Source organism: Periplaneta americana, chromosome 4 (genome assembly GCF_040183065.1).
Source record: "Periplaneta americana isolate PAMFEO1 chromosome 4, P.americana_PAMFEO1_priV1, whole genome shotgun sequence".
NCBI lineage: Eukaryota > Metazoa > Arthropoda > Insecta > Blattodea > Blattidae > Periplaneta > Periplaneta americana.
Window position 1 is genome coordinate 52,336,650 of NC_091120.1, and position 16,213 is coordinate 52,352,862.

Here is a 16,213-nt window from a genome sequence, read left to right on the forward strand (position 1 = left end):
CTTTTAAGGAACCTGGAGGTTCATTGCCGCCCTCACATAAGCCCGCCATTGGTCCCTATCCTGAGCAAGATTAATCCAGTCTCTACCATCATATCCCACCTCCCTCAAATCCATTTTAATATTATCTTCCCACCTACAGCTCTGCCTCCCCAAAGGTCTTTTTCCCTCCGGCCTCCCAACTAACACTCTATATGCATTTCTGGATTCGCCCATACGTGCTACATGTCCTGCCCATCTCAAACGTCTGGATTTTATGTTCCTAATTACGTCAGGTGAAGAATACAATGCGTGCAGCTCTGCGTTGTGTAACTTCCTCCATTCTCCTGTAACTTCATCCCTCTTAGCCCCAAATATTTTCCTAAGAACCTTTTTCTCAAACACCCTTAATCTCTGTTCCTCTCTCAAAGTGAGAGTCCAAGTTGAATGAGGAAATTATCACACCTAAAGAAATTAAATAACTCTGTATTACTTACAATAAATTATTTTGCATGGAATTCGATTATTTATCTAAACATGTGAAATCAACTAGGCCACATTCAGGAATTAACCTTCTTAGATGAATGTAATTTTATTAATATATAAAATTAAAACACATGCAAAATTAAAAAGTTTCATATTTTTTCACATTTGGATTCTTCCTTTCTAAATAAAATTGTAACCACTGAAGATTGTCCAAAATCAAAGCATAAGAGAAGGAAAAACATTTAACATAAAATGTTTACAAAAATAATGAAAATGTATCTTCATATTTCATATCAATTTTCTTACTTATTTCTTAGAGAGATATCACAGTATTCGAAATATCTTTTCCGAAAATCATTACAGTAAAAATTATTAACCAAGACTATGGTATGGAGAATCTTCAATTGTCTCTCTTATTCCAATCATTTGAATCATGATTGAAAATGCGCAAAAATAACTTACGTTGTTCTTGGATGCAGTTAAGGTGTTAATCTGGTCTTTCAAACGAAGACATTCACTGAAGTAGTAATCTTTCTCTGACTGTATTTTTTCTATCCTAGTTTCATACTGTTTGGAAATTTGCTGCAAAAAAGAACAAATTCACTATTTCATATGTTACGAAAAACATGTAATTTCATATAATATATACAAAAATGGGGTGAATTAAATTAAAACTTGCCATCTGAAGAAGTGATGAAAGTTTCAGGTAAAAAAGGAATCAAGTATTTTGTTATATTTAAAAATGTAGTCTATTCAGTCCAGTGTTTTATTGTTGTTGTTAATTTTATATATTTTTCTGAGGAACGGTCTGCTCTTGATAATTTGTGAGGTACCTGGAACGGAGATTAACTGTGGAACTATACACTTCAAAACATTCACAGTTTGCTGTACATTTGCACAGTAAAGATCTTACATACACTAAACAGTCACGATCTATAAAACAACTAAAAATTGAAATTACTAGTAAAATTTGAAAGAAAGTAATAACAAAATTCTGGAATTTTCTGATATTAAAGACAATAATGATGGCTCTTTTTGAAAGAATTGTGCAATTAAAGACACTATAAGATTACTGTAGAATCTTGCATTCACATAATGGTCTTATCAAACGAAATTGAAATAAATGTAACCTATATTCGACAGTTCATTCCAGGAATTCATAAACAATGTTTTTAAAATTAAAGACGACCGAACTATTCTTCATTATTAATCTATTATGTAATCACCTCTAAATTTACTTGTTGTTTTCTAATGCCAGGCGTTTGACAATAAAGTCATTTGACCTCTTGCACTCCAATATTTTTCAAAGATATTATCATGGTCAGCCACTGAAGCACAGATTTTGAGGTGTTCCGAATCCATTTCTTGGTTTGAGTTGCACAATGGGCAGTTAGGGGACTGATATATTCCAATTCTATGCAGGTGTTTGGACAAACAATCATGGCCTGTTGCCAATCTAAATGCAGCTACAGACGATTTTCGTGGTAAATCGGGAATTAACTGTGGATTTTGATGCAGAGAGTTCCATTTTTTCCCTTGGGATTGAGTTATCAAATTTTGTTTGTTGAAGTCTAAGTATGTAAATTTAATAAATCTCTTCACAGAGTAATACGTAGATTTAGTAGAAGGTCTGTAAGTAGCAGTGCATCCACATTCTCGTTTCCCAGGATTCCACAATGGGATGGTATCCATTGGAATACAATTCTTTTATTGAGTGATATTAATTCAGAGAGCATTTTAGTTATTTCTGCTGTTTGAGATGAAGATGTGTGTTTACTTAATATCCCACACAATGAGACAAACTGACTTAAAATAACCTAATGTTCATTTGCCATAACCTAGATTTCTCACTTCAATCTTTTCCATCTAGACTAGCAGTTATCATGCTAGTACTAAGGTTATATCTGGCTGAGAACAATTGATTTTAAAATGTGATAAAATTTTTTGCTAAGTAAAGTTGTGAATCTCATTTCATAGATTTACGGCACATAAAAAAGCCTGTCTCGGGGTTGGTAAAATAATTTATTCATTACATATTTTACCGGTACATAAAATATCTGTAATTTACATGGGGTAAAAATCTGGTATTTATGGAGATGTACGGTATATGACTGATTTTCTTTTGTGTATTGTATTTGGGGAAGAAACTAGTTTTTTATGCAGATAAGACTGATTTCCTTTCGTGTATTGTACTTGGAGAAGACACTAGTTTTTATGCAGATGTATAGGACTGATTTTCTTTTGTGTATTGTACTTGGGGAAGAAACTAGTTTTTATGCAGATGTATGACTAATGTTCTTTCGTGTATTGTATCTGTGGAAGAAACTACTAGTTTTTATGCAGATATAGGCCTATATGACTGATTTTCTTTCAAGTACTGTAATAACAATATAAATCTATTTTAATTCTATAAGGTAAATGATATAAAACTCCAAATCCTGCCATTGAAAACAAACAAACTTTAATTCTATACATTCTAAACTTAATTTTTCTTACACATTTCACTATGAAATCATTATTTTCTGAAGATTGTTCAAACAGGCAGGCACCTATTAACAGGTTTTGCAGAAATCGTATTTGTTCCTTCACATATATTTTTTAAAAATTGGGAAGACAACTTGCTACACTAATAAAAATACAAATTATATGGCACAGAATTGAAGATCCGTTGCTGGTATACAGACAATGTCTCAGACTTCTTGACTGCTGTATTTCTACTCATTTAATAGTGAAACTTTCTTATACTAAAAGCAAGTGGTAGTATAGTTCAGTGGTAGAATATTCAACTGTAGATCGAGAGATCCCTGATTCAAACCCTGGTGCCCCCTATTTTTTTCATAATTACATTGTTAAGTCTTAATAACTGTTTCCTGCTGTTATCAAGAAGATGGGTGTTGAAGCAATTTACAGTATTTAATTTGTGTACGTTTCTTAACAAACAGTAATTTTTTTAAATATGCCTGGTGTTGTTTGAGCCACTTCACTGATCAGTCGCAACTGCTGTCATGTGACATCCGGTAGTAAACAATTCTTCATTTTTCTATATACACTTTTAACACTTATATAGTCTAGGTTTTGGACAGTGGAACACAAGACTTCGAAACTAGTCAAGCAAGGTAAATCCTAAATATTAACTGGTAAAGAAGTTGGAAATTTAATCAGTAAACAATTATTGACAATTGGCAAAACAGTTGAAAGTCAGTGCTAAAAATACCTTTCACAATAGTGTTGAAGCTTCTTTTTTGCACTCTACCCTGTAATAGTTAATTTTTAAAATACTTGCCTAGAGTTAAAAGATCTTCTTTTAGGAATGGCTTTCTAAAAACAATATTTTAACAAAAATGACTATAATACAAAATATGATTAACATTCATTTAATAATATCTGTGTCTGTCACATTAATCATATGTACACTTAATAATCATAATTTTACCAATTTTAAAACCTCAAACATTTTTCATTTTGAATTGTTTACCCTTGTCTGGGCAGTTTTCCAATAAGAGCATATAAAAACAACAAAGAGGTTTTGCGTTTTTTGTCGTACATAACAAACATTACAAGAGCCATGGTTTTCTGGCATTTTTTTTTAAGTCATTTCGGTATGTATTTTAAACATCAAGAGAAAAATGTATTTTACACATAACTGCACAACTCTGATTGTCACTGTGAGTGAGTTCCAGGCAAAATTTCTTAGCTATTTCTCGTTCATGTTGAATTTCAACAATTCTACCATCTCAATTCCATTTACTTTTTTTTTTTTTTTTGCAGATACTTAATTCCTTGCAATTGTAGAAATGAATTTAACAATAACATTTTTCAATCTATTTATCTCTCATGTTCAATTAGTAATTCTTTAAAATCAATCTGTGTCCATGAATTGAACATATCAATCAATCAATCAATAATCCAATCCATTTGAATCGTATAAATTATCTCATCTTTTGCCACTGCCTCACTTCCAATCCGGAATTTTTTATCATCCACTCACTCCAGTTTGCCAACATTTTCTTGGTCGCACTCCTATCATTCTTGCAAAGTCCATTCCATTATCTTTGGGCAGTCTTAGTTTTGCATTCTTTTTATATAATCATATAAAAATAACGGCTGTTTTCTATAGTGTGTTGTTGTTACCTAATGGCGAGACATAAGGATTCAATCCATGAGTCTTCTGGTATTCCAGTACAGTTTGAGAGTTCTTCGTCTTCTGGAGATTAGGATCCAGTTTTCGGCAATGAAGTAGATGTTCTCCATTCATTTTAGTGCTTTGGTCCTTACAGATGGTGCAGTAATAATAATTTATATAGCCCATGTTTTCCCGTAGTCTATAATTTCGGACTCCATTTCACTTAGATATTGATAGTGAATATTATGAGGATACTTAAACATTTAAAAATAATATAGTCTGAAATATTTGTGTTTCAAATACCAGTAATATTATTCATTAACATGACATCTCAAGGTAAATGAAAGATACAGCAACTAGATAGAGGGATGTATTTAAATAAATATTGAATTAGTACTGGTAATGTGAAAAGGCACAAGATATGTATTTTTATTAAAGCAATTAGACATCATCCTGATTGTGCTGTATTTTAATTGTCTCGTAATAATCTCTTTCTATTATCTAATATTATTTGAAATATATTAACATTCTATGTATTTTAGTTTAATTCTGCTACACAGTTTATTTCAGTGTTTAATTAATAGTTCATAGTATTTTGTTGTTTAATTTGTAAATAACTTTTGTATACATGTAACTCTCATCTAAATCAAATTGTTGGATTCTTTGTAAGTTCATGCATATGTATATACACTTTTTGCTGGTTGAGTGGAAGAGAAGGCCTTACGGCCTTAACTCTGCCAGCTAAAATAAATCATTATTATTATTATCATTATTATATGGGAAAGATCAAAATGTATCTTACCACTCTCACTCTTTCTAATTAAATTATCAAATTGCTTTTATCTTCAATTAAACAGTATTCTATAACAAGTGTATTAAACTAAAAAGATCATCAAGTTAATTCATATCATCAAGACTGTATATCTATAGCTGTCTTCAGATAACAAACCAAGTAAGTTTTCACATTATTTCTTTAACTTAGTGAATGGCAAATATCAATAAGCAATATTTAAAACTAATCAGTTTACAGTAAACCTACTGGTAGTACTTTATCTATTTCAAGGCAGCCATTGTTTGGGTAGTCTTTCTGAACTTCTGTTTAAAACGAAAGAGAGAAAAAATTATCCTTCCACGTCCTTATAAAATATCTTCGTCTTATAGCATAACACTCTTATAAATTAGGGGTAGTTGACCCATCATATTTCACAGAGATTTTAAGATTTCCTTACTTTTCATTATACCATAAAAATAACCTATTGTTTAGCATTATAAACGAAAGTTACATAAATTCGGTACTGATAGAAGTAAACATTATTTGAAATCTGTTATATGCCCAAACACACAGTAAAACAATGTAATGGACATAAATATCATATATATCAATAATAATTCTATAAATATGCCTATAATCAAAATAAAACTTCTGCTTACTTTGACATTATTTTCTGGAGGAGAAGTTTGCTTACGTGGACTGTCTCCTCTCTGAGTTCTGGGAGGACTTTTGCTCTTTGGCCTCTTCTCTGGTTGTGTCTTCTTTGGAGATGATGCAGGTGTTGTCTCCACTCTTGATGTCAACATGCTTTCCAGTTCTGATATTCTACGTTTCTGTAAAGTTGTTTCTTGCACCAAACGTTCTATCTCATGATTGAGACCACGTTCTACAGAAAAATCAAATTAGAATCAATTAAGGGACAAAAATATGTATGTTTGTTGTTTATTCAACTCTCCAAAGGCAGGTCTGAATCTCAAAAGTGATACCAATAAGGCACCACTTATGAGGCAACTAGCTCAGGAGGTAGTAAAATGGTACACAATCGACCTTCATAGGCCACAGAACATAAGACACTTAATAAGAAGATCAACATTATAAATAATTTAGATTTCACATAGTTAAGAAAAATATAACACAAATACGCAACTAATAAAGTATATTCAAGTTACATACCAATAATTTTAAGTTCATTGATGTGATCTGAATTTTTCTTCTTTTCATCAAGTGCACTATCTAATTTTCTCTGTAGGTGATGTTTTTCATTTCTTACACCTTCTATACTTGCTTGCAGTTCTTGATTATTTCTTTTCAACTCTAATACTTCTCGTTCTAGATCATGTATTTGCATCAAACTGTTGTCCAATTTTCCCTGGGAATACATTCAAATTAATATAGACAGTATGTAGCAAATACTTAATTTTAAGCACTATCTTCCAGAAACAAGCTTAACAAAACTAAATTAATTAGTCTCTATCGAACTGGGGTAGAAAGAGAGTGAGTGTGCTTGTGCGTGTGTATAATGCCTACTTTGCATGATTCGGGTTACTGTGGATAGATGGCAGAACTGTGACCTATTTTCAAATTGCACACCACTTTGGCAGGTCACGTTATGCATGATGTGTATCTGTGAAGAGTTACGTCGTGTACTAGGGTGAATATATGTTAAGTGTTCGTGAGAGACTATAGTAAATAGTGAATGAGTGTAAGGAAAAGAGAAGGATGCCATAATGAGTGAATGTAAGTTAGAGGTATGAATCTAAATTATAAGAGCATCTACAAAAAGGAATATTTATAATGAATGTAATAGTGGTACCAGACACAAAATTGTAAGGTCCACATTACATGGATGTAATTGTTGACATGAAATATAACAAACCACAGCATAATACGAGGGGGATCCAGGAAATAACGACCATTCGCGCATACCCGCCACACAGCTGACTCCCCTTCCTTGTTTGAAGGTCAACTGGCTTCCTTAACATGTGTTCTCATAATGTTGTGAGTACTGGTTGCAACAAGTCGCCATTGTGCATTTTGTGTTACTTCAAAATGAACGACGTGATTGATAATCCCGCCGACTGTGAGGTGAGGAGTGTGATTCGATTTTTGAATGCCCAACATTTGAAACCTGCAGAAATTTACAGACAATTGAAAGAAGTGTATGGTGATACTGTAATGAATGAAAGAAATGTGAGAAAATGGTGCGAAATGTTCAACAATGGGCAAACAAATGTCCATGATGAAACTCGACCTGGACGCCCATCACTCATCACAGAAGACCTGAAGACTAATGTGAACGACAGAATCTTGCAAGACAGGCACACATCACTCGACGAATTGCATATTGCCTTTCCTGACATTTCTCGTTCTTTGTTTGGTGAAATTGTGTCGCAACATCTTGGCTACCACAAAATCTGTGCACGATGGGTTCCACGGCAACTGAGTGACCAACACAAAACTCAGAGAATGGCCTCAGCATTGACATTCTTGATGCGATATCACACAGATGGAGACGCCTTTCTTGATCAAATTGTGACTGGTGATGAGACCTGGATGTCTCACAACACCCCAGAGACCAAGGGCCAATCACGTCAGTGGCATCATCCCTCATCACCCAAGAAACCGAGAAAATTCAAACAGACTCTCTCAACACAAAAAGTCATGGCTACTGTCTTTTGGGATCGCAAAGGTGTTCTTTTGCTGGATTTCATGCCAAAAGGCACTACGATCAATGCAAATCGTTATTGTGAGACTTTACGAAAACTACGGCGAGCCATCCAAAATAAGAGGCGAGGAATGCTTTCGAGAGGAGTTGTGCTTCTTCACGACAACGCCCGCCCGCACACTGCTGCTTCAACTCGAGAATTGCTGGATCAATTTGGTTGGGAAATCTTTGATCATCCGCCCTATAGTCCAGACCTTGCTCCTAGCGATTTTCACCTTTTCACTAAGCTGAAAGACTTTCTGGGTAGTACGCGTTTTGGAAGTGATGAAGAGTTGAAGAAGACAGTGAACACCTGGCTTAATGAACTGGCGGCAGAGGAGTATAACACGGGAATTCTAAAGCTAGTGAACAGATACGACAAATGTTTAAATGTAGGTGGTGATTATGTAGAGAAGTAAAGGAAGCTTCAGTTATGTAACGGACTTTGTTTTTTCAAATAAATATATTTTTTTAATTATTACAACAAAACGGTCGTTATTTCCTGGATCCCCCTCGTAATTAGTTTCTAATAATTTTATTTTAGTAAATTATTTTACGATGCTTTTATAAACATCTAAGGTTATTTAGTGTCTGAATGAGATGAAGATGATAATGTCTGTGAAATGAGTCCAGGGTCCAGCACCGAAAGTTACCCAGCATTTTCTCATATTGGGTTGATGAGGTCAAAATACTGAAGATATACGTAAGAAATTTATAAAAGAAAAATTCCTACAAATAAATAAAGAAATAACTATAAAAAACTCATGAATATTAATAGCATTAAATTGCAAAAGCAATTAGGTTTATATCTTTTTTTGGTTAAAAAAATTAGAATGGATAGAATAAATGAAATAAGTGAACGAAAGAAATAAATAAATATATAAATAAATAGTGAAATAATTGTAGTGTATATTTTTTTTTTTCTTGTGTCATAGATGTAAAATTATGCATGAAAGAAAGTAGCAAGTGTTGCTGTATGGAGAAATACGAGGAAAGCCAACATCTCTTAATAATAAACAAATACACTGAAAATAAAATACCGGAGAAGATTGCAAAATTAAAAAATAAAAGGAGAGAATTATTAAGGGAAAGTAAAGTTACTGAGCTGACAAATAAATTCAATTTTGGAAAGTACACTTTTTCTAGACGCACAGATAATAACATATTTGACTTGCAGTTAGTTAGAAATTATTTGGCTATCTTTTTTATTTCTAAATTTAATAGTTTTGAAGGTACGTCAAAAGAATATTATGAAATAAAATTAAGGAATGAAGGCTTACCAACGAGAGAGAGCTTGTATGAATTGTATAAATATTTCTGTAAGGAAAGAGGTATGGAAGAAACTAGAATAAGAGATGATTTAGATATGCTAGCTGCACATTGCAGATTGAAGAGGGAAGTACAACTTAGGAAAGTAAACAAATACTGATTGTATCTACATTCTAGAATGAGTTGAGTCTTGCACAAAACTAAAAGCTAGTGCAAGATAAAACAAATTTTGTAAATATGTAAACTGTAGAAATTGTATTTAAATAATACTACATCTTTGTGTAAAATTGTTGTAAAGTGTGTAATGTAAGAGTTAAATTGATTTACTTGTATGTACTTTGTCTGTGATCTAGTGTATAATAAATATCACATAATATCACCAGGCCTCCACATGTACGCGGTGCTCCCCCCCCCCCTTCATCCGGACATCGGGCACGGTACCAAGGTCACTCTTTCGGACCTTATGAGGGCCAGTATTTAAAATGAATACTCCCCTTCACACAGACCTCAACCGGATTGGACAACGTAGGACCAATCAGATGCCAGAAGGAGAACCTACGACCTATCACCACAAGTACTCCCCCCATCGAGACTACTATATATATACGAGCTGGCAGACTATTTCCTTATCCAACAACTGCTCTGAAGATGACCACAACACAGCGGTCGAAACGTCAGCCATTAACACCAAGACAACGCGGTAGAAGCCCTGAAGCTTATCCACACACCACATAATATCATATTGGGTTGAGGGAAAACCCCGGAAAAAAACCTAGTTTCTAATAATAATAATGATGATAATGATAATGATAATAATAATAATAATAATAATAGTAATAATAATAATAACAACAATAACAATAATAATAACAATAATAACAATAGTAATAATAATAATAATAATAATAATAACAATAACAACAATAATAATAATAATAATAATAATAATAATAACAATAATAATAAAGTTTAATTGTTTTTGCTTTATACATTGCAATAAGGTAATAAATTCACTTACCTGAATCTTGGACACCCTCATAGAGTTTTCTTTTACAGTGGAATTACATTCAGCTTCAACTGCTAAAGCCATTTGATCAATATCACGCAACTCCTGTTCCAGTTTTTTATTGCGATCTGCTAACATTACTGCACGTGTCATTGCTTCATGCTGACTAGCAACAGCCTCTGAAATAATGATTATGTGCTAAATTTAACTACAAAGACCTTCTGGAAAAAAACATGATTTGATTTATTTGTAAAGTCATCAATATACAGTATTAATTTCCTTGTTGTTGTTGTTTAGTCAACTATCCGAAGACAGATCTGAACCTCAGAAGTGATACCAATAAGGAATGACTCATAAGGCAACTGGGCCAGGAGATAATGGGGTAGGGTGGCCAGTTTGCATATTGTTATTTATCCAGACATAAAAGAAATATTACTTTCTTCCTTTCCCTTCTTTATGGATTAGGCCAAGTAACCTGTTCCGTCTACAAGAGAAATGATCCTGCTATCTTGCTCTCAGGCAACCCATGTCTCTAATTCCTATTGGTGTATTATGTTAGAATCTGTTTCGGTAGTCTAGTCTTGTCCATTTTCAAAATATGATCATACATAATTTATTTCAGTTATGTAATTTTGTCACTTAAATTATATACAGTGGATAAATCAAGAGAAAATAGAAATTGTGCGGAATTAGTTTGATGGTACAGTATAACCCCGATTATATTTCCATCACCCTATTAACTGATCATCAGATTATCCTACTATTTTTCTCTCGCTCTTTTTTTTCTAGAGAGGATTATTACAAGTCCTTAACGTTACATACTCTGTAGTAGAAATGCTGCTGGGATCAGCAAGATAAACAGATACTTGTTGGTGGGGTTGTAAAATATAAATAGTTACTTGTTGGTGGGATTGTTTTCAAAGAAATGACCTCCAAGAACTTACAATTGCAAACCTGTATACTATTCATTGTCCTACTGTTCTTCAAGTGGCCATACTGTATAATTTCTACGTGAAAAGTCTTCCATAGGTTTCAAAAGAAAACGTGCTAAATATTTTAAAAGTACAAATAACTGAGCAGTTTTAGAAGGGAGATTTGTGTTACAAAACTATGAGCGATTTAATAAGAAAACGAGGATAAAGTGTATTAAGTATGTAAATCTACAACACGAAACCTCCTCTATTTCTATCTTTCTGCAGACAGGTATCACAAAGAGTATTCATAGCCATTAATAGGAAAACAAGAATACAGTGTATAAAGTATGTAAATCCACAAGGACAGGTATCACAAGGAGTTTTCTTGGTTCTTAATAAGAAAACTCTACTTCTATCTATCCATGGACAGGTATCACAAAGAGTTTCCTTGGTCCTTAATAAGAAAACAAGAATACAGTGTATAAAGTATGTAAATCTACAACACGAAACCTCTTCTACTTCTACCTTTTCATGGACAGGTATCACAAGGAGTTTTCTTGGTTCTTAATAAGAAAACTCTACTTCTATCTATCCATGGACAGGTATCATAAGTCCTTAATAAGAAAACAAGAATACAGTGTATAAAGTATGTAAATCTACAACACGAAACCTCTTCTACTTCTATCTATCCATAGACAGGTATCACAAGGAGTTTTCTTGGTTCTTAATAAGAAAACTCTACTTCTATCTATCCATGGACAGGTATCACAAGGAGTTTTCTTGGTTCTTAATAAGAGAACACTACTTCTTGCCCCTTAAAAATCCGTTGTTAACAACAGGACTTATATTAGTGAACTTTTGATCCACTACCTAGCATGTTAAACACAAGACCACGGAGGAAATTACGAAACTGAAAGTATTGTACACTTAATTCATGAAAATATTTTATGGTACGGATTATCCAATTTTTTCGAATAACCGTTCAATCCATTCCCTTCATTACCATGGATAATAGAGGTTCTACTGTACAATATTACAGGAACCCATAGAACTCTTAAAAACTCATCCATAGAATAAGATTATATTTTTTACTATAGTAGTTCTTCCCCTTTTTTACGACTATCTCTGTTATTCCAGTTATTAGTTTGTTGAATAGTGTCAATACTATCCCCAGCAGAAGCTTGCTGACTTAAAAAAATCTTGTCTACTAACCAAACTAAACAGCATGAAGATTTGAAAGTAAATAAGCCAAATATTTGATACACAGGTCTCTACTGTTACCACACAGTTTATTGTGCAATTAAAAAACCAAGAGAAAAATCTTAAAGCCTACTTTAGAGAAACCATTTTGTTCAATTTTAGCTCAACAACTTTACACAAGTTTGTTATTTTTTTTAGTAAAAATGATTATATTCCATATGTAGGCTATACCTTATATTATACAAAATGCTCAGTCATTTTTTCGAGAAAATAATGAACGAATTTGCATGTTGCTGAAATAAACCTGGGAACAGACAAATTTAGATCCAAGTAACTAGTGAATTAAAACAAATTTTCCAATTTGTATAGTGATGTCTCATTTCCAACATTATACTCACCTTTTAGTTGTTGTTCTAAATCTTTTTTCTTCATTTCCAGAGTTTTAACTTCATTGGTCGAAGTGTTCAATTGATGAGTCATATCTTTACAACTGCAGCAGCAGTCCTTTCTGACAGCACCAATTGGTCGGCCACCTTCCAACATACTTGTAAGACGTTGGATTTCGCTATCTCGATTATTTAGCTATGTACAAACATATTATATGGTCACTTCATTGTTATCAAAATTGATGCTACCATGTGACACAGAAGTCAGTTGACAAATGGTAAACACTATTCTAATTGAAAATACAATTGTATGCAGTATGCTCACTACCGCAAATGTTCAAAATGTGCTTAATTTACTTGAAGACAGTGCCTCACCCGATCCTGACATTCTTCTGTCATGCTTGCAGGTGGGATGTGCTGGATAGTATGGGAGATCATCTGTTTCAAGTCATCTATAAATGTAGGTTCTGTTTGAAAATGTGCTATTTCACAAAACCCCATAGAAAGAAATCAAGGGGTGGAGATCATGACTGAGGTCCACCTCATCCAACCAGTGCACACCAAACATTTCAATTAGCTTTGGCGAACTGCTAGAGCATAATGTGCCATGACCACTTATTACTGAAACCACATTCTTACCAATTTGTTCAGTGGCAAATTATACGGAAACTCCATTACAGTGCTGTCCAGCAATTCCCCATATGTGTGTTGGTTTACATTTCCATCAAATAAACATAGTCCCACAACCATATCACCTAGTATTCCATACCACATCATAACTTTTGGAGCACCAGAGTTGTTAGCTTCATGCATTCATCTTGGGTTTTCTTTGGATCAGTATCGTGCATTTTGTGTATGAGCATGCACATCCAAAAAGAATAAGCATTTGTCACTGAACAGAACATACTGAAGGAAGGATTGATCAGTACGCAAATGCTGCAAGATTCAGTTGCAATATGTTTGCCTCTTGAGCAGGGGCGAATGCTAGTCACGAAAGTTAGGCTTGCTCTTTTATACAAAGGGGAAGATGGGAGGATATAATAATTCATAATTAATAAAAATAATTTAATCAGACCCACATAAATAATTTATTTTATAATTATGAAATCATTATGAGTCATGGATCATATTCGCTTGTGAGATGTAGAAGTTCGATATAATATAACAAACATAACCAACAAAATAGTTTATTTAGTTTTTTTTCGACCCTGCCAACCAATGCACATTGTTCTATTGAGCTGCACTGAACGAGCGCACATATTCTCTATAATGTCTGTCTTCTCCTGAATAGTCCTTCGGGAAAATGAATTTAATAATAAGGTTTCAATGACACACAATTCCGAACTCATTGCAATACTTCAAATTAATGTTTAAGAATTAATAATACATGCATTCCGCTCATACAATTACATTGCACAACACATTCCTGCTGTCAATACTGCTCTGTGTAACGTTAAATAGTCATTGGTGTAGCTCTCGGATCAGAGCTTCAAACAACACATAACAGAAGCATGTGCGCCTAGGACAGACCAAGGAGGAAGGCACTTGCGCGCGCATCATATTCTTGCTATTTCTACGTCTTTCCTGTAGCTCCGAGAAATGAGCAAGCATTTCGATACTTGCGATGTGCACCTGCGGATGGTATTACGCCTATACAGCATTCCAAAAATCAAAATAAATTTTAATGTACGTAACGCCATTTTGAGAAATACACATTCTACGAAAATATTGGGCTTGCGCAGCAAGCATAGCATTCCCTGAGAAATCGCCCCTGCTCTTGAGTGGATCCTTTTTTTGCTCTAATTTGTAGGAGTTAAAACGTGCAGATTTCAATAGCCTGTGAACAGATTCTCTACTGATACCACTTTCTATAGCCACATAGCACAATGACATTTTAGGGCTGGCCGTCATCTTCACAATCACGTCTATTGAATGCTATCCATCAGTAGCAGATTTGGGACGAAAGGTGGATAATTCTAGAGATACAAAAGGGGAATATGTACTGCCAACCTAACAGTAAAAGGTAAAGGTAAAGGTATCCCCGTAACATGCCATGAAGGCACTTGGGGGGCATGGAGGTAGAGCTCCATGCTTTCCATGACCTCGGCACTAGAATGAGGTGGTGTGGTCGGCACCACGCTCTGACCGCCTTTTACCCCCGGGAAAGACCCGGTACTCAATTTCATAGGAGGCTGAGTGAACCTCGGGGCCGTTCTGAAAGTTTGGCAACGAGAAAAAATCCTGTCACCACCTGGGATCGAACCCCCGACCTTCCAGTCCGTAGCCAGCTGCTCTACCAACTGAGCTACCCGGCCGCCGCTGCCAACCTAACAGTACAAATGAAAAAGATCTCTCAGATTACAGACATCTTGGAGGGAACACGTCATTATGTTACTTTGTACAACAATTATTTCAGTTTTACAATTAGTAATGTTTCCCATTTGTCAACTGACTTCTGTGTCACAAATTATTGTAACATATGTACAGGCATTCAAGTAAACAACACTAGGAAGAATCCAAATACCAATTTATGACTACAAATAAATAATTAAGGATAGAAATAATTGTTTTCAATGTCAATCTGATTACAATTTATGATTCAAGTCAATATGTAAAGAATAATTTCTGTGGAGACTTTACTCAAAAAAAGATACTAAAATATCAATGGTTAAGATGATACAAATCTTTTCTGAATTACTCGAGTAAGTGTAAACATATTGCAGCAAAATTTTATCAACTCAAGAGTGCCATGACACAGACCCTTAAAAATTTACTTTTTTTACTAATCTCAACAAGAAGGAAATGCATGCAAATTGACATGGATCCTAGAAATACCTGATTCTTGAATGTGGCAATGATTTCTGATTGCTGTCTTTTCTCATCCTTCAGGAAGTTTAGTTCTCGGTTTAGACTGGCAATGCGTTTATCTGCTAACTCCACCATATTTGCAACATAGGGATCTTTCACATGTGATGAAATACTGGAATACTGTTCTTGCCAAGATTTCCCCGGTTTTAATGGAGAATCAAGTTCAAAAGTTGCTTGAGGTTTGGTAGGCAAAGTTTTTTTCTTGCCGCCTAAGTACAACATTGCATTAGAGAAAATGTGATACACCAACATCTGAGGGAAATTCTAAGGATAACAGTACCAGTAAATCAAAATAACTTTCTAATACAGAGAATACAGAGACTTCTGAAATACTTGAAAATTTCCAATTTCATTGATACAATTGAAACCAGAACTAGTGTACAGCTTTGCTCTGTACAAAATAAAAATAGTAATTACATATTGCGTTTATGACCAGAAAAGTCAAACCCTGCACACATAAAAAAAAGTGAATGGTTGCATGAGTGATGTATTACCACACGTCTTGTAAT

The 16,213-nt window shown here is 34.0% G+C and overlaps 1 protein-coding gene across 1 annotated transcript in view; it reads right to left on the reverse strand.

Moving 5' to 3' along the window:
• Nucleotides 1-16,213, reverse strand: part of LOC138697796 (centrosomal protein of 135 kDa-like) — a 123,569-nt gene that overhangs the window by 103,887 nt on the left and 3,469 nt on the right. Inside the window, exons 5-10 of the mRNA XM_069823308.1 lie at nt 15,672-15,913; nt 12,849-13,032; nt 10,349-10,515; nt 6,531-6,726; nt 6,017-6,243; nt 925-1,044 (exon numbers count right to left, since the gene is read on the reverse strand). Coding sequence (XP_069679409.1) covers nt 925-1,044; nt 6,017-6,243; nt 6,531-6,726; nt 10,349-10,515; nt 12,849-13,032; nt 15,672-15,913 — 1,136 coding nt within the window. The remainder of the gene's footprint in view (nt 1-924; nt 1,045-6,016; nt 6,244-6,530; nt 6,727-10,348; nt 10,516-12,848; nt 13,033-15,671; nt 15,914-16,213) is intronic.